Consider the following 20,097-nt stretch of genomic DNA (forward strand, 5'->3'; position numbering starts at 1 on the left):
GCGTCCAGCCTGAATCAGATCCGAGCTGGGAGAGGGGAGAATACTTGAGGATCAAGTTTAGAGTTTTGATCAATCTGTTAAAGAAGGGATTCTAAGCACTGGAATTGTGTGTGTGACTCAAGATGCCTGAGGATCCCATGCGTGAGTAGAACCATGAAGTCCCCTTCTAAGTTTTATGCAGTGTCAGGGCAAGGCTCCCCCACTGAATAATCCTCATTTTTTTGTCTCCAACCCCCTTTCAAACTTGCCTTTTAATTGTGTCATGAATAGCGACTATTCAACACAACAATTACACTGGTGACATTCTTATTTTCTCTGCAACGTCCATATAGAGACCTCTAAAAAGTCATTTACTGGTGCTCCTGAAAGATTTGCATATAAAGGAAAATGAGAATGAGACCTTAATTATCAGCAAATCCACAAGAGGTGATTTTACAAGTACAAGTTATGATCTGGCTGAATATAGAAGCCTCCTTAAATTACAGCTTTAGAAATCACTATATGCTTTCTTGGTCAGATTAAGTAAAACTTTCTGTTGCATAAACAGAAAAGAACACTTTTCTCTTGGGCTAATATCCACATTTGGGACCCACCTTGAGCCTTTAAATACATTAAAGCATATTATACAGATTTCTGGAGGCATATCTCAAAAGCCTTAGCTGAGCTGGTGGAAATCTCCTATTCAGAAACGTGCCAGTTTCCAGTGAGCAGTGACAATGCCAGTGGCCTAGGACTGGGAACCAGCTGGGATCAAATCACTTTGTCTGTGGATCCTCTGTGGAGTACCTCAGAGGGGGTGCGAGGGGTGACAAAACACACACTGCAAACATAGCTTAGCAGACAGATTAAGAAACGGCCAGTTGTCCCCACTCTCTCCCTGCATCTGACCCGGCCCACCCCGGGCTAGTTGAGGCGATAAGCCCAGGAAATAAAATCTACCCAGCATGAGAGATTTCAGAAAGACCTACAGAAGAGGACTCCATTCTACAAATCAGAGGGGGATCAGGGGAGGTTCCTGGGAGGACGTGATGTTTGGGTTTGCTTCTGGTGCTGTTTCCTGAGAGTCTTTGGACTGGTTTTAGGTTGGTCCCTCAAGGTCGAGAATCAGGGTGTAGGCCATGTGGCCCATTCCAACTAGCAGGTCAATCCTTTCTTTCCATAATGAAATTGATTTTTTTATGATTAACTATGCAAATTCGATCCATTAAACTTGCCTCTAGTCCGGGACTATCAAGATGTGCCTGGGCGGTGAATTTGTCTGCCATTCGGAGTTCTTCTGACAGTCTGATCCCTTTAGGTGAAGTTACACATTGTGGGAGCAGTGGTAAAACCAGAATGATGCAGCAAATGCACGTGAACCCGGGACGCCCAGGATGAAACCTGAACACTAAGATTTGGAAAGATTCATAAAAAGAAACTGCAAATATAAAAGCTATTTAGAAACTGAAAGCAGTGTCTGTCTTGGAAAGATGCTGGGTTTTCAACAGTACATCAGGGCAGGCAATTCTTTGTAAACTTCTGGTTTACCAAGGTAAAGCCGTTTGATTAGGTAAATACTTCTGCCATCTTCTGAAATGAATTAGGAAATCCAAAGAAGGAACTAAAACTATCAGTCCAAAGAAGGAACTAAAACTATCTTCCAGGGGAGGGAGAGCTGAGCAGTAAAAGTTGATCTCTGATGGAATATTTCTGCAAGTAGGAACAATTAGCATCTAGAAAACAATGCATTGTATTTCTGACTGCTGGCACATTAAAAAAAAAAAAGGATTCTTGAACGTTTATTTTGCATCTAATCACCTTACTAAATTATCATATTAATTCTAATAGATGTCACTTAACTTTCTTTGAAGGAACACAAAACTACATACATATAGTTTTCTCCACAACCTCGTGATGCAGGTGACAGACTTGTAACACCTGCTAGTCTGTAAAGCAGTTTCACTCACGTTTCGTCATCTATCCCCTTACCCTCATGCTGCTCACACTCCTACAAAAGGATCTCCTGCAGTTCTCTGCGGGTCAATGAGCAGTTTTTCATCCACAACTTGCTTTCCAAACGAAGGCGATTAAGGCACAGAGTAGTTATGTAACCAGTCCAAGGTCACAAACCCTGAGCCAGGATTCAAAGCCAAGCAACTCTGACACAGAAACTTTGCTCATAAACACTCTCCCATCTCTTGTTTTTCCACACATTGTCCCATCTGTCCTGGTTCACAAGCTGAACCCCTATTTATTGATCCAAACCCCACTCAGGTACAGAGTGGCCTGACCCTCTTGCCCAGCTGGTTGGGCAGGGACAGGCGCAGGCAATGCAGTCTGCCACCCTGAGTGGGTGCCTGGGGTCCTCTGGAAGGCGGGTGGCAGCATGCCCTTGGGAGTCTGGGATATCCCGGGCAGCGCCCAGAGCCGCGAAAGCGTTTGCTCACCTCTCTTTGTCAGTCTGCAATATTACCGAAGGAAAAAAAATCTGCTATCCCCTCTACCCCAAACTTACCTAGATCCCTTTCCTTTCTTAACTGAACATCCCCTTCCTGATGAAGGGGAAAGGAAGAGAATTTTTCCTTGTTATTAAAAGGGGGAGTTCTCATCAGGTTTTGTGCAGCCAGTCCTCGTTCAGCGATGGAGATGTGATGGAATGGATGGCACGCGAAACCTCCAACTTTACTCATCAAGTATGGGGCCGCACCTCCACACGCCCTGGGAGAGAGTTACATGGTCTGTCCCAAGTTGAATAGCATCCCCCCCCCAATTCAAGCCCTTTCTGGAACCTCCAAATGTGGCCTTATTTGGAAATAGGGTCATTGCCGATGTAATTAGTAAAGTTAAGATGAGGACGTGCTGGAGTAGGGCGGGCACCTAATCCAAACCTGACAAGGACAAGTATCTTAATAGAAGAGAAGAGACACAAAGACAGACACACAGAGGAAAATGTCATGTGGAGATGGAGGCAGCCAGTGAAGTGATGCATCTACAAGCCAAGGAGCGCTGGACCCACCAGAAGCTAGGAGAAAGGTGGAGAACGGATTCTTCCTTAAAGACTGGAGAGCACAGCCCTGCTGACAACTTGGTTTTGGACTTCTGGCCTCCAGAACTGTGAGACAGTAAATTTCTGTTGTTTAAGCTGCCCAGTTTGTGGTAATTTATTACAGTGGCCCTAGGAAACTAATAAACAGCCTTCAGAACTAGATTCTGATTCCCTTGGTCATCATCCTACCAGGTCATGTGTTTCTAGATATAGATAGATAACTCTGAGAATAATTTTTCCTCTGGGCAGATGCAATCATGAGGGTCTACAGAGAAGAGCAGATAGAGGCAATTTAAAGTATGCACCTGACCCCAACATAATGGTAAGATTTCACAGTAGTAAGATGGTCATTTTATGGGCTGACCACATATAAGGTGCATCAAATGAGGTCACAGAAGCCTTGGCTTTTCCCAGGACCATCTGTCCCTTGGGGCTGCTCTCTTGGATCATTGCAGAGTCATCAGTGTTTACAGGTACATGGGTCTACCATCTCCATCCCCTCAGATTTTCAAGACTCTGAAACTTCTGCTTATAAAGAATGCTTGGAAGAAGGGACATTGAACTTGGGGAAGTGAAGATTGAAGGCGTAGGAAAGTTTTATATCATGTTTTGAGGGCCTGTTATTTGGAAAAGGGACTAGATACTATTCTGTGTGGTTTAGACTAGAGAGATAAGCCAGATAGAAATATTTGGCATATACTTCACTCACTGATTTTCTCTTTGGATGTAGGATAGGCTATCTCATGAAATAGTGAGGCTCTTTAGGACAAAACTGAATAAATAAGTATTGGTCATGCAGACTGGGGTAGTGAATAAATTCCACACAAACACATATTAAGCACCTAATTCTTCTCAGTGTGCTACACTCCTCACAGAAAAAAGAAATCCCAACACATTTGGACTATGAAACCAATAGTCTGATATTTAGTAAATGTGGAAAGAGGTGCAGCTCAAAGGGCACCTATATGGATCTCCCGGCTTGGTTAGGATCCTAGGATTCTTTTCAGACCAACTAGTTATATCTGAGTCGAAGAAGAGTTCAGAAGAGATGAGATAGATACATGATCATTCCAAATCTAACTTTCAGGAATGCTGGAGTAGTATTCTAATACTTTCCTCAATAAACTTAGGACTTTCAAAGACTTTCAGATCTAATAAGCCTAATGATTCCAAAGGAGTTTGAAGCAAATTTCTAAATCATACTAAAAATTGTATAGAATTCCATGGGGGAATAAAGCTTAATTTCAAAATTAAATTAAAAGCTCTGTGAAATAAAATTTATACAAGTCAATTAAAAGACATAAGAACTAAAGACATTTTTGGTGAACAATCAGCTCTTAAAAGATCATCAACAGTTTAAAGGACCATGAAAATAGGTACCATAGAAAAAAAAATATCTAAAGAGGGTCTGAAACAGGTTGACTGAGAATTCTTAGGCTCTCCTTAGAAGTTGTTTTAAAAGACTATCAGTAGAAAACAGTTGGTTCTATTTTTTAGAAACTACTTAAATTTCAGGGCGAAAGACCTGGTACAAACTTTCCAAAATGTTGCAAATTTAATGCATTCTTATTTCCTGTGTTATTTAATGTGTCTGAATTTGAATTGGAAATTTTAGATCTCTTTTCATGGACTTCTATTAGTCTATGGCATACATCTTAGAGTATCCTAGATAAATCAAAGACTATTTGATTTCACACATTTGGGAACATGTTATTTCATTATTACATTTACTTTTGCATATTCTGTGACATCAAGTTAATGTACTCTTAGAGCTGCTGATACCTGGAGTCTCTGAACTATATCCCTTAGAGGTTGTTTCAGGACTGCTGGTGCAATTAGAAACAAAAGTACCAAAATAAGGATTGCCTCCCAAAAACACGGTTGTTGGAGAGCCTTCATCTGCTGGCAGAGCCCCTTATTTTAGCTGTAAATGTTTTAATGCCATTTATTGGCTCATGCTTCTCAAATGCAATACACTGCATCATTAATTTTGTAGTTTCATCTCTGAAAGCTATAAATTGAGCATTCCTATTGTCTTAATTTTCTGTAACCTTTAATAACATTTGTGAAAGAACACAGGAAAGAAGAAAGTGTTGTTATAGAAAACTCTTCTTTCTCCTTCACCCCACAGCAGTCACTGGAAAGACAGCATGTCTTAGATATCCAAAATTCACTGTTTAGAATGAAAGAAAACAAGTTCAAGCTTAGATACTAGCTTGAATCTTCCAAAGAGGACCCTGATCCTGGTTTGTCACACTCAGCTTCTCTTTTTAATAAGATAATGTCCTTCCCCCAAACCGCACTCACATGTTTGAACTTGCCAGGAAGGGATGGATTTGAAAACCAGTTATCCTTGAATGAATCCCATTGTCCTTAATTTATTTGGCCACCCACCTGGCATTTGGTAGTCAGAAGCAAGGTGAGTCCTTTGAAGCAAAGGGACTGCAGCCACTGGGGAAACCAGGAGGTCATGCCTCACTCACAGGCTCACAGAAATGACCAGGGGATACAATACATTAAATCACCTCTTCAAGCTGCTATATACTAATTTATACAGTATTGCTATATTTATATATAATGTCATACAGGGATAACATTTTATGTATATATAATGTTGTATGATAATAATGACGATCTCATTTAAGGCCAGGCCCCACATGAAGGGGTGTACATTATCTCAAATTGTTTTGCCAACGTTATGAAAAAGATGTTACTATAAATATTTTGTGCAGATGAAGAAATTTAAGTTCAGAGAAGTCACATGATTTGCCTAAGGTCACATCTCTTCTGCTCCCAAATATTACTCTTTATTCCACATTGCAATTCACCGATTTGTCTGTTGTTGTTTTAACTATAGCCTAATTAAAACCTGTGAAAGTATGTCATTTATAAATAGAAATACCAAGCCACTCTTCCTCCTAGACCAGGACTGATCTTGTGGGGCTGGCGGTAAGTTTCATTACCTGTAGAAGTGTGGATGGGGACACCAGTTGGTGCTACCAGTGTCATGTGCTCCCCCCTAGTCTACCTATTTCCCACTGGTCCCCTGGGAAGACTGCTGACATGGTTGTGCATTCATTAGCTACTCAGCCCCTCTGATCATTTCAGAGAAAGTCCAGCTGACATTAAAATAGGACAGAAATTGCAAAAAGGAGCAGGCAGTAGAATTATGCTAAAGCTTGTGCTTCAAGGGAACATTAACAGAAGGATAAGGTCATTATATTTGAAGGAATATTCTCTCTTTAATTCTTTTGGTCATTTATATTGGGTCTCACTCTCAAAAATATTTTGTTGTGGGACTGGAAAAATATATCTTTGAATATGAATTTAACTAGACATTGATTACATGAAGGTAGGGAAAAAGGCAACAGAAAATGAAATTGTTCTCAGATACATTGAAATTAAGGATGAAATATTTTTTCTAATGCTACATGGTGAAAATTTCTAATTTATTTTTAATTGTAACTAAATACATCTGTCACTAAAGACATCTGCTTAAATAAAAATGTATATATGGTTCTGTGAATATGAATAAAATATAATCATAAAGCAAGGTTTATTAAAATGCTATTAAAGCTAAATTATTTTTAGACTGAAAATAGTACTGTAATTGGAAATCCTGTGATAAGTTTCTACTGGTAGAACTGGATCTGTAGTAACAGCCATTTTGAAGAATAGTTTTAAGTTTTAGAGCTAGAATGCTCCAATTTTGTAAGATGACCCTCTGGAAATACAGCAAACTGCATTCCGGCATTGTACTGACAGGTTTCTAAGATAAGTAGAAAATGAAGCTGAAGCTAATAGTTTTTCCACTCAAATGTCAGAAAGATATTAACCAGAAAAATAGTTGAATGTAGAATTCCTGGTGCATGCATTTAGAAATGTTCCAAAATAATCAGCTAGGTGTGGGACCAATTAAGGCCATGATATAAACTGTAAATAAACAGGGGATGTATTCCTAAACCCAGTCATTGCTTTTGTGAAGCATATGAATATTTGTAAGTTAAAGAATTAAATAAGTAATATAATGAGGAATATGTAGAAACCAACTGTTTTTGTTTAATAGTCTAGAGCTCCCAAGAGATTTATCTGTCTTAGTGGCAGCTGTGCTTATTCTTCTTTACAGGGTTCCTTGAGGATGAGGGAGATTCTAATCATCTTTTGAATATCACTGTCTTTCTTATTTTATACAAAGATACAAAATGTTGCTTAGATTTAAGTTCCGGATCTCCACAAGGAGAGCATTAACGCGCGTGGTGTCCCCCTACTCCTACTCAAGCAAGGGAGGGGGATGCTGGCACTCATCTTCCATGAGAGGCAAGTACAGAGCAAATGTTTATGGAGGGGAAGAGTTACAGAGAGGCAACTTTTGCAGCTAAAAAATGGAAATAGTAATAGTACATACATCATAGGTTTCTGTGAGGACTATTGAGGAAACATTTGTGAATCACACACTTCAAAAGTGTTAACTATAACTGAGACTTCTGGGGGTGAGTGTTCCCTGATTCTTCCATTTCTGTCTTTATCTCTAGCATTCCTGTCTTTATATCTATCTCTTATTTGATGCCGCTATGCAGTAAAAATATGAATTATGAATCAAGAATATTTAAGCAAGTATTTTCCACAAAGTAGAAATGCTGTTACTAAAACTTTCAGTTTAGATCGTAAAAGACTGAATTACTAACACCCAGTTTTTACTTTCCTGAGTGACCATCTCATCTAAATGACCACATTAACTCTGTAGTGTTTAGATATTTTGGAGTGGATATCAATTCATTCTATTATGAGCATTCTTAAGCTCCCATAACCCCAGTTGAAGTCCTTTTTACTAAAAATGTTTAATATTAAACATATAGGTAGGCCCTACTCCTGAAAGACAGCTAAAGACTCTGATGATCCCATGATTTCCTGAATAGTCTGCCTGATTAGGGAGACTTTTAATAGCAATTTAGGAAATATATGAAAAATAATGATTCCAAAAACAGGACTTCTTTGTGATTGAAGTTGTCATATGTTCAGTTTTTAGTTTGATTTTTTCTTGTCTGTACAATAGCAGATCATGTTGCAAAATTTTCATGCACTGTTCCACTAAATTACTAACTTACTTACATGGCTGTCAGAAATTAACTTCAAATGTTGACTTACACCATGCATATGAGAAGTATGGAACTTCAAAGTTAGCAACATAAAAGAAAATTAGATTCACATCGTTTCAAGAGGTACAAAAGGAAAATCACAGTGTCAATGAACAGATGTACATCCACTGCCTGCCAGGAGGTCACCACAACTAGCTAATACCCTTGGGTGAAGCAGATTCACTTCAGTGTATCAGTGCTTTCCAAACCTTATAGAATACTATTTTAAAAAATAAATACATCAGCACATATATATTTAATCAGTACACACCATCAGCTAAGTAACTATGAATCATCTATCTTTCTTTTTTTTTAATAGAAACAGAACTTATATTAAAACTCTCCAAACCGCCTGTACCAGATTTTAATAATATTGCTTTAAAAATTCCCCTTAAATCAATTATAAAAACTGACTGTAATTTTAACAGGAAATACCTAAAGGTAGAATTACTATCAAGAGAAAGGACAAACTCAAAACCTACTAACGTATTCAAAAGACAGTTAAAAAAAAGTTACAATTTAATTATGGGAAGATTATAGAACTGTTTCAGTGCTTCTGTACTGAGTAAGTAAGCTGTACATGTGAGGAGTAATAAATGCAATTGTTAATTTTACTATTTCCCTAGGGAGTGGCAGGAGAAGAGGTACGAGTTATGCTATTAGAGGTACGAGGTACAAGTTATGCTATTAGAGGTATGCTATTAGAGAAGAGGTACGAGTTATGCTATTTATCCATCTCCGAATGGATCTTGGTTTAATAATAAATCCTAAGTGTGTTGCTAATTAACTCTACCTCAAACCACTCCCTTTCTTAGTGCTTAAAAGACATTTTGACTTCTGGGATAACTCACCATTCATATTCTTAAAGATGTTGAGGATGGGGAGGATTTGACGGTAATAGGGCACCAACGCTTCACCCACCATCTCAGCTGACACAACCAGATGCTGTAGGACTTTGAGAGTGACGCAGATGACCTGTCGGTTTCGGAGGTTCAAGGCATCTATACAGTAGGAAAAGGAACAAGCCAAAAATAGAAAGCATTCATTTCTGCAATGTTAAGGGAAGTCGTCTCGTAGACCACTTAATTAAACTGTACTCTACTGGGGATCACCAGTGGGATGAGCCTGGGTTATTACAGCTTTGAATGATGCACTGTTAATGCTATAAACAGGATCTTGTTTGTGTATTATTTGTTCTCCCGACTTGCACTGATTCCTCATCAATCCTAAGAAAGCAATCCATTGCCCTTCACAGAAGAGGCTGGTGATGGACAAGTAGCATGAAAGGTAAAAGATCAGTTTCTGTCACTAAAGGACCCCATGAAGGTTGACAACACATAACTTTTTATGCAACAATCCCTTACCGTTAGCAATCCATGCTATGCTTAAAACTATTGCCATGAAAAAACATTTTTGGGGGAAGAAGAGACTGGTTATGCTGTGTATGAGTAGAAACCACAGACTGGTTACAAACATCGAGAACATTCTTGGTAGAAGTGACCATAAAGTGACTATCATTAGACTCTCAAGAAAGTAGGGAAGAAAAGCAAACATTTTTAACGTTCAGAACTTTAGAACGAATTAACTGTATATAACTAAGATACCAAAGACATACAAAATGTTTTTAAAGAACAATTCTGAATGCACAGTAACAAGCTGTACTGCAGAGATAGAACAGGAGACAGTAAGTTACCTGGTGTCCCCCAAGTGCAGGGTCTGGAAACCTGCTCCAGTGGGGATGCAGAGGCCCAGGGACAAGGACACTGATAACTGGCTGTATAAACATGGCCAACTCCCCCACACTTTCTTGGTCCTTAACCATGGGAACCTATTATTTACTTTCTAAAATGGCCAAAATTTCTATGATTTAAATAGAAAAGCCATATAAAGCATCTATTATAGAAGGTCAAAGGTGGTGACTGATAAATTGCAGTGCCCGAGACTACTTCAGGACAAAGTCAGAGGCTCTTATTTGTAATATTCTAACTTCTAAAGAAAAAATTGACTATGAATTTAAAGCATGTGCCATTTATGTAGGGACAAAAGGAACCAGTCCATCCAAAGGAATGACACCACGGTCACTGTACTTGTGAGGCAGTCCTAACATTGTTCTTGAACTCCAGCTCACATTTCCAGTAGCCTGTGTCTTGCTATCACCTCAAATTCAGTTTGTTCCAAAGATAAGTTTCCCCCATAAACTTTATCTTTTACCTGTTTACCCCATATTTGGTATTGATACAACCAGGTTCCCAGGTATCCAGGGTCAAAATCTGTTTCTCATCCCTTGCATTCTTCATGTTGTGAAGTCATCTTATTCTGTTTTTGAAGTAGCTCTTGAATTTGTGTCCTCCTCCCACCCTCACCTCTACCTTTCTACCCTGGGGCTCCATCCTCACAACCTCTCCCCTGGCCCTGGGTCTCCATCCTCACCACCTCTCCCTTAGTCCTGGGGTTCCACCCTCACCACCTCTCCCTTGGTCCTGGGTCTCCATCCTCACCACCTCTCCTCTGGTCCTGGGGCTCCACCCTCACCACCTCTCCCCTGGTCCTGGGGTTCCATCCTCACCACCTCTCCCTTGGTCCTGGGGTTCCACCCTCACCACCTCTCCCTTGGTCCTGGGTCTCCATCCTCACCACCTCTCCCTTGGTCCTGGGGTTCCACCCTCACCACTTCTCCTCTGGTCCTGGGTCTCCATCCTCACCACCTCTCCTCTGGTCCTGGAGCTCCATCCTCACCTCCACCCTTCTGGTCGTGGGGCTCCATTCTCTCCATCTATCCTCTGATTCTGGCCCTTAGAACTCCTCTACTGGAGAACTGCCATACCTTCCTAACCTACCTGCCTTCTTTCTGTCTTTCTCCACTCCCTCAACCTGTCTTTTCACACTGCTGCTGGATTCACCTTCTTAGAACATATTTGATAATCTCTCTACCTGCTCAGAGAGTTCAGAGTCTCCCTCACACCATTTCCTACAGAATAAAGTACAAACTAGCCAGGCACAAGGGTGACACTTAAGGTAAGTTTGAACCAAACTAAATTCTCAATTGAAAATACAGGAATATAAGGTATCATTTAGTGGTTTCACAGCTATTCTCTTTGGAATCACTAGGAAGTGTTTAAAACTAAAGTGTGGTCAGCTTCATCCCCTCCAGCAAAAAAATGGGGGTTGAGGTATAAAAACACCTCAGGGCAACCCCACAACTTCTGGTCCAGTTCAGACTACATTCCTGCTTGGTTTGAAAGCAAACACAAATACAATGAATAGAGAAGGCTCAGCTTCAACTCAAGGAACCAAGTTAAATATAACTATGGAATTTGATTGCACGATGGCTCATTATTACAGCATTTAGACACACTGCAGACCATACCATATATTCTGAGAAATAACTAAAAATAGAATGCTATAATTTAGCCTAAAAGCTGTAGTAATGAGATGCTCAAGAGCAGAGCTTCAGAGAACCACGGGAAGTTGGAGAGGGAGAAGGTCAGGTAGAGTGTTTCGTAGTGGTAGTGGGGATCCTTTCTTCTGGTCTTATCCAAGCTAAAATTGTTTTGTCTTTTTAGGAAGCCAAAGGTTATTGATCCCTGCTTACTGATGCAACTTTGTTTAACAGAAGAGAACTGGGAGCCTGCAGAAATGTCATTCTAAGTATTATGGGCATTGGACATTCTTTCAAAAAGTCTACCAATGAAGCTCAACATGTTTAGGGTTTGGTGCTGCACAGATCTGTGTGATGGTTCATATACTAGTAACTAACATGTATTGGGCACCTCTATATGCCAGGAATTAAACTGAGCACTTTACATATATTAGTTTACTTAATCCTCATTCATCAAATATTTATTGAGAATGCATTATGCACCAGTTATTGTTTTAAGAATTGGAGATATAGAAGTGAACAAGACAGTTATAGTACTCAGCCCCTTGGGACTTACAATATAGTATGGAAGAAGATATTGAACAAATAGTACCTACAAGTGTGTTGAGATTTCATAAGAAGGATATGGTATTTAAACAGCAAATCCAAAAGGCATTCAGCCCAGCCTACAAAGTAGGGAAGGATCCCAGACACAGGTAAGGACCTAAGGGATGAGTAGATGCTATTAGGATGAAGGAGAGGGAACAGCATGCTTGATTGCCCCCTCTTGGATAAAGGACTTCTTTTATAAGGTCTACTCCAGCTCATAGGGATAAAATTCTACTTAGCGATGTGGGAAAAAAGCCCAAGACAGCAAAGAAGCAGTCTTCCAAATGCTTTTATCATTGTGTATATGTTTTCCTTGGGATCATTTAGAAATGGTGGGAAGAAAGATGTGAGTATGTGTAGATGTACATAAAAGGAGAGTGAGGCATAGTACTTTCCTCCAAGCTAAAAGATCCCTAGGTCCTGTCTTGTCTTATCAGCCAAATAGAAACAGATGTCTAAAATCCTGGGTTTCTGTCTCTTCTTACTATTCGTCCCTCTATCCCACCCCACTTCTTAAAAAGGACTCACAGCCACATCCAGCTAAATATTTTATAAACTGCTTAGTCAGGAAGGATTAGACATCACAACAGAATTACATGAGTTTGTTGTTTTAATTTTTTATATATTAAAATAAATAAAATTGAGTGTATATAATTTCATTCCATTTTGTGGGTTTTTTTTTCCAAGAAAGCCTTTCTGTTGACACTATAAAGTCACAAGTAGGAGAACCTTTTGAAAGTATTAGAAGAGATGGCTATCTGAGCATGTGTAGAGCCCATCTGGTGACTGCAGAAAAGATTTTGGTGGCTGTAGTGCCTACTGAATGCTGGCTTGTCAAGTGCGCTTCTTTTAGAGTATACATGCCAAAGCTTGCAATAAAACAGGCTAAAGTATGCTCATCTACTACCAATGTTAGAGAAGAGTCTTGCCATATAGAATATAGTAAGGAGTAAACCTTTTTACATATATGAGTAATAATAACATCGAACTTTTGTTGATTAGGTTTATCCCTGTACATATGGCTAATTGATCACCTGGGGATAAATTAATAATCTCTCTCACCATGGATAGTAATAATAGCTATTAAGAAATAATTATTTTATCTCATTGCAACACTGACTGAGTTAACATGTTGTGAAAAATGTTATTGAATTGACAAAGACTGACAAGTAAAATGCTTCAGCTGTTACTCTTAATGACATCTAAAATGGAACCCTGAGGCATCATCCTAAATGACCAGGGACTGGCTCTAAAACTTCTGCAGTAGCTGTGAAATAGAGCCACGGTATGCGCTAGAAAAGCCCCTTAACTTCATCTAAGAGGGATTTTTTTTATATTGCCCATTTCCACTTCAGTTCCTCAGTTCTATTTTTTTCCTCATTCTTGGGGAATTAAGATATACCATTAAGTTGGAAGTCTTTTTGTTCTTACTGTCCCAGTAGAACTAAATAAAAAAGGGTGGTTTTTTTTGAAACAAAATTCTTTTCTTTTGAAAAAGTATGTTAACAGATATAAAGAGAATATGATTCTATAGCTTGAAAGAGAAGAAATGTGTTTATTCTTGTGTTGATGGGCCTGAAAGCAATTGTCAAGATTTAAGTGAGGACTCTGAACTCAAGATTTAAGGTTTTGAAAGGGTCTAACATGAGAAATCTACTGACAATATAGATCAACCAGGGGAAACTTTATATTCAGAAAATTAGATTTCTATTGTACTGCTTACTGCTTTCAAGTATAATCAACAAGATAGAGCTTCCAGATGTATAGAAATTGTTGAAGAATAAGGAAAAAATAATTTAAAGTCAAAGTAGTAAAACATTCATCTTAGATGGTTGTAAGTTACATGTATGATTTTCTCAAGCATAAATTCCATTATTGCTATGATTTTTTGCAAAGTGAGAACATTTTCTACTGTTAGATATGATTCACTACTGTGGAATCAGGAATAGATGGAAATATTTCTACTTCTTTTAAAATTGGATATACCAAACAAAATGTAAAAGCAAACAATAAATTCTAAAAAATATTTTTGACATATGGTATAAATGTTAATATCCTTGATATACAAATAGCTACCACAAACCAATAAAAGATTGAAACTGCTAATTTAAAAAATGGGCATATAATATAAATAGACAATACACAAATTAATAAATACGTGAACAATTACTATTGTAGAGTTTTCAACTTCATTGATAATCAAATGAAATGAAACACTACTCTATAATTTTGAATATCATATTAACAAAAAGTTTTTGAAAATTTAATACTCAGTATGGAAACAGGTCTGGGAAAAGAGGCACTCTCCTAGGTACCATATTGTAAACCATCACAATCATTCTATAGCAACATGCATGCAACACTTGACCCAGCAATTTTACTTCTGGGCATTTAGTCAAAGGAAGTATGCAGCTGTGCAGAAAGAGTTATAGGATAGGATGTATCTATAGTATTATTTATAATTAGAAACCATCTAAATGTTCCCCAAAACACACTGGCTTATTTAAGTAAAATCTGGTATACCTATACAATGGAAAATTATAGCTATTAAAGTCATATAATAGAAAATATTTTTAAAATAGGAAAATGTTTATAAGATACAGGTGAGTAAAGAAGAAGGTTATAAAGTGTATTTTCACTCTGCTCTCATTTTGAAAATAGAATGTAAACACAGTAAATACTGGAGATTTATAAGCTCAGATACAATAGAGACTATTTTATCCATTGGCATATATAGACACTGGATTTTATTCTATTAAAAAATACCTTTTTTTTACACTGCTTTTTTTTTAAATCAATGTACCTTCCATATTTCCCTAAAATATTATTCTTCATGATTATAATTTATATGTTTTAATGTAGCAGAATTCTGGTCCTGTCTCCTTATTCTTTCTCAATATTTTCTTGATTATTCTTAACTATTTACATTTTGAGAGAAAATTTAGAATAATTTAGTCAGGTTAAAAAGTATGCTTGGCACTTTGATAAAATTTCCAATAAATTTAGAGAGTAATTTGGGGGAAATGGCCATCTTTCCAGTTAGGAACATGTATCTCTTCAACTGTTCTTGTTTTTTATTAAACTCCTCGGAAAAGCTTTATAGTATTTTTCAAGTAGATTCTGTATACTTTTGTTAGGTTTACTAGTGTTTGAATCGTTTTTATTTATTTTGATACCTTAAATGATATCTTTTTCAATTTACTGTGTAAAATATATATAATATAAAATGTTATTTAACCATTTTTAAGTGTACAGTTCAGTGGCATTAGTTACATTCACAATATTGTACAATTATCACCACTATTTCCAAAATTTTCCATCACACAAAACAGAAACTCTATACTTCTTTTAAAAAAACCCTCCCCACTCACTTCCCCTTGAGCCCTTGGTAACCTCTAATCTACATTCTGTTTCTATGAATTTGCCTATTATATAGATGTCTTAAAGTATTTTAAGTATTATTTTTTCTGATGTTGAAATATTTAATTAATAATTGAGATTGCTGCACCCAGTATCATGTTAGTCGAATTAGATTGAAATGAATATAAATTTTGCTAGTCAAGGGGCACTAACCATACACATTTTTAGTTTTCTGAATATAATGAATTCAAAATATGTTTTCAAACCAAATTTAGGTTTCAAAATTGTAGAAATTATTCTCCTTCCAAAACAGAACTCAATTGCTATACAAATAAATATGATGTGGTCTAAGTTCTCAATTAAAGTATCAGAGACTTAGCTTAGCTATTATATACATGGAGTAAGCCTATCATAATTGTTACCATTTTTCTTCAATTCGCTGTTCTCCAATAAGTGTTATATTTAAAAAAGCATCATTTTTCTCTCATCTCATACAGAAAGGAATTATCTTTATGCAAAATTCAGACTTTTCCATCAAAGCTTTGTTATTACAAGTGGTTAACTTTTCCTGTTTTTTGATAGACAAGAATATATTCTGACTTTAGGACCATAGAATGCAACTTAATATTCATTAAACACTTAAAGATAGATACACAGTTAATATTATTTGCTTAAATAAAAAAAGTATTCAGTTATCAAAATGGTCTCAACATTATAGTCAGTAGCATGATCTATTTAGTACTCACAACTCTCTAGACATAAAGGAACCTGAAGAACAATGTCATTCAACACACTCTTCTTCAATCTTGTTGCAACCAAGGTTGGGCCTGTTTTTGCTCTCATACATACTGAAGCCTCTAAGAGTAACTGAGAGTAAACTTATCAGTACCCTGCTTTGTCAGAAAGCAGAGGAGGATTTGTCTCTTTAGAGCACCCTGCTCCCCTGTCCCTACACTACTGGCTCAGTTCAGCTTGAAGGAGCTGGGTGACAGATGGAATGATGAGCAAAGGAAGCAGTTAGCCAGCCTTGGTACCATTCTCAGAGTAAAACCAAGTGACAATGTACTGTGACAAGCAGGCACTGCTTCTAAAAATTATGGCTATGTTTCTTCCTCTGGTTGAGAAAAGGTGTCTAAGTTTGCTCCAGCTTTAAGATAACAGAAGTAGTGGACTATGAAGAAGGATACAGTACACAGAGGCTTTTCACAAAACAAGAAAGTTGAGAGCTGTGCTACAAAATAGAAGATGGGTAAATACATCACTTTCCAAAAAGAAGCTGCCCTTTCCTCCCCAAAGAAGGAATTTGAAAAACTACACACTGCTAAGCTTGACATCAATATCTGGTAAAATTCTAGGACTGATTATTTAAGCAAGTGATTTGAGAGCTCCTAGGACAACAGCGTGATTTCTAGGAGCCAGAGTGAGCTTTTTGGAATGTCAGGCCAGGCTTACCTCATGCATTCTAATAAGTTTACTCATAAAAGAGATCACAAACAGACTATATTGCAAGGCATCTGGCAAGAACTCTCTTGTAGGCAAGATACAGAAATGGTTGAAGAGTTAGGCTTTTTCTTTTTTCCTTACTGTGTGAATAACTGAATTTCAGTAATATGCCTTGTTGGTTTGGTATCGACCTGCAGAGTCCTTACTGGAATACTGCAGTGGTCCATACTTGACCTAGTCCAGTTTCCATCTAACATTTTTATTGTAACTTGGATGAAAGTTATAAAATCCAAATCTATCAATTTTTTGATGACCCAAAGTTGGGAAGTCTGTAAAGACACGGCCATGAAGGAACACCAAGGAGGTAAAAATAATAATTTACTATTATTATCACCTTGATTTGGCACTGTGCTAAACTTCCTACCTGTATGATCTGTCAGTCCTTACATAATGCCTGGGCAGTTGGTTTTATAATCCCCTGGGAAAGAGGAAATAATTAATTTACCAAAACCACACAGCTAGTTAATGACCAGCTGTGGTCTGGTTTGCATGAGCCCAAGGCCTGTGCTCATTATGGTTAGACCCTACTTCTTCCCAGCATCCCACCAAATCCCAGTGGACAACAGGGCCAGACTTGGAGCCTGCTCAGGAGGAATGGTGAGTGCTGCACAGTGAACACAGGTTCTAGGGTGGACTTTGAGCAAAACAGACACCTGTTGGGACCTGAGCTTAAGTGGTTTGTTCTTGGGGAACAAGTCTTCATGATGAAGCTGGGTTTCCTGGCATCTTCTGGAAAAGCAAGCAACACTCTGCAGTAGTGTTATTCCTTGACTAGAGTTCAGCTCTCATGTGGAAGGAGGAAGTTAACAATAGGAGATTTTAGCCTGGGTGTCCAAAATCTGTTGTCATAATCCAGACAGAGAATGATGATGATGGTGATGATGATGATAATGATGATAAAATTTATCACCCACTACATCCTCTGCTAAGAGCTTGAAATGTATTATCTCATTTAATCACTATACTAACCATAAGTTGGGTGCCATTCTCATCTCAGTTTTATAAATTGAGCCCCAAAGTGATTAACTTGTCTGATAGCTGGTATGTGGCAGAGTTAGAATTTTGACCAGATAGTCTGACTTCAGAGCCCTTGTTCTGAATTACCACAGTATACAGGAAGAATGATAGAATTTGTTTCTTTATTTGAGAATGGGAAAGGGACAGCCAACATGTGGTGAACTCAGTTTGAAAATGCAACAATGCTATTGTTAGCTCTTTCTCTCTTTTATTCTATTGTGTTTTTCTGGCATGGACAGCTATAATCTCCATTCTCATCATTTTTATTTTGGATCTCTCTGAGTCATTTTCCCTATTCATACAGGGATAGGCCTGATTTTTATTCACCCTCACAGGTCCAGAAGGAATTTTTCCTCTGGCAAGTGACCAGGTAACTGTTTAAATACTTCTGAGAACGTCTAGTCTCTGCCTCAGATTGCTATCATCTTGCATCCACTGACACATTATTTATGTATACGCCATCATGTAGAGGGACAGCAGTTTTTACATTATGACTTTCTTTACTAGGGAATTAAAGGTAGTAGGCAATTGACAGATTGAGTGTGAGAGAAATGGACAGAGAGGAAAGGAGGAAGAGCAGCCTCCGTCAGGTAGCTGGATTGTACAGCCCCACCTGGCTAGGACTGCTCACATTCAACAGGACACTTATTAAGAACCTGCTTATCACCTGACCTGGGCATCTCTACACGACCTCACTTAATGATCACAACAACTATCTGGGGTATGTATTAATTCCCTTGCTTTGGAGATGAGGACTGATCTTCCCAACTCAAGGAGATAGACTAACTTATACAAAATAGTAGAGCCAGCACTAGAACCCAGAAACCAGGTCCGTGGCTTCTCCAGTGGCCACACTAATCCTCACAGAGGACAGAGAAACATGGTCTTTAGCACCACCTACTGAAGCTTCCTCAGAAAATGGATGTTTCAAGCTTTAAGATTCCAGATTCCATTGACCTCAATAGCTATGAATTCTCATTTGGGAATATCAATTGGTCAGGAGGGGTTAAGTTTGCTGTAGTAATAGACTAAGACTAAAATCTAAGTGGCTTCACACAGAAAAGGACCATTTCTCATTCATAGTAGATACCCAGTTCATGTCAACATGGGGGTGAGGAGGAGAGAGGACTGTGCCCTGGCTCTGAAATGCTTGGTTTGAAGGGAATGCACATCTCGTTTCTTCCATTCACAGCCCGTCGGCAGAGTTAGTCCCGTGGTCTGCATAACTGCATAACTGAGAAATGCTAAGGAGGTGATAGATGTTTGGTGTGCAGTAAATGTCTCTGCTATGGAATTCACTGTGTTTTGAGAAGCTACCTCTTTTCACTTCCACTAACGTGTACTATGGGTAGGTTACATGATCTGGGTTAATTGAGTCAGTGCGTTCCATCCCCCTTGGCCATAGTTCTAAGCTGGTACATGTGGTACAATCACAGTGCACCTCTGACTTTTATTTTTTCTGGAAATTAAAGGACAATGGCACTTGTGCTTTTCTACAGGTATAAATAAGTAAGCATGTGGTTCCAGGATTGGAGCATCCTGAGGCCAAAAATGGAGCCAGCTTTAAGATGACCATGCATAAAACAGAACAAGAGTGACATTGGCAAGCCACCAGATTAAATCAAGCCTGAAATGAGGCCCTGGATTGTTCAGTTATGTGAATTATTAAGCAAACCTAATTCTTTATGAAGCTTTGAATTAGTTTTGTTTTTCTGTCTTGTAACCAAAATAATCCTAAGTAATATACGAATTTTTTCCATATTTTTAGAACAAATAATATGTTTTCTTCTTAAATTAAAAATTATTACTTTTTAACACCTTTAAAATAATTTACCTGGAAAATTTCAAGTGATATAAGTAAATTTATCAGATCATAAAGAAAAATGCAGTTCAATTGGACTTGTTCCCTTCTAATTAAATAGAATTCTCAAAACAATTTTTATATCGTGATACAGATTCTCATATTTTATTCTTACTTGGTATATTTTTTTCCACTGGGAATTCTTGAAAAATACCATTTTGCTTTTGTAAATGCTATTGTTTAAATTGCTTCAGCTGTGTCTGTGCATGTTTGTCCTTTATAGCTGGGT

The 20,097-nt window shown here is 38.0% G+C and overlaps 1 protein-coding gene across 1 annotated transcript in view; it reads right to left on the reverse strand.

Moving 5' to 3' along the window:
* Positions 1 to 20,097, reverse strand: part of PACRG (parkin coregulated) — a 542,101-nt gene that overhangs the window by 207,056 nt on the left and 314,948 nt on the right. Inside the window, exon 4 of the mRNA XM_082633523.1 lies at positions 9,012 to 9,161. Coding sequence (XP_082489649.1) covers positions 9,012 to 9,161 — 150 coding nt within the window. The remainder of the gene's footprint in view (positions 1 to 9,011; positions 9,162 to 20,097) is intronic.

The sequence above is a fragment of the Mesoplodon mirus genome (genome assembly GCF_964341445.2).
Source record: "Mesoplodon mirus genome assembly, chromosome: 10".
In the NCBI taxonomy this organism is placed as follows: domain Eukaryota; kingdom Metazoa; phylum Chordata; class Mammalia; order Artiodactyla; family Ziphiidae; genus Mesoplodon; species Mesoplodon mirus.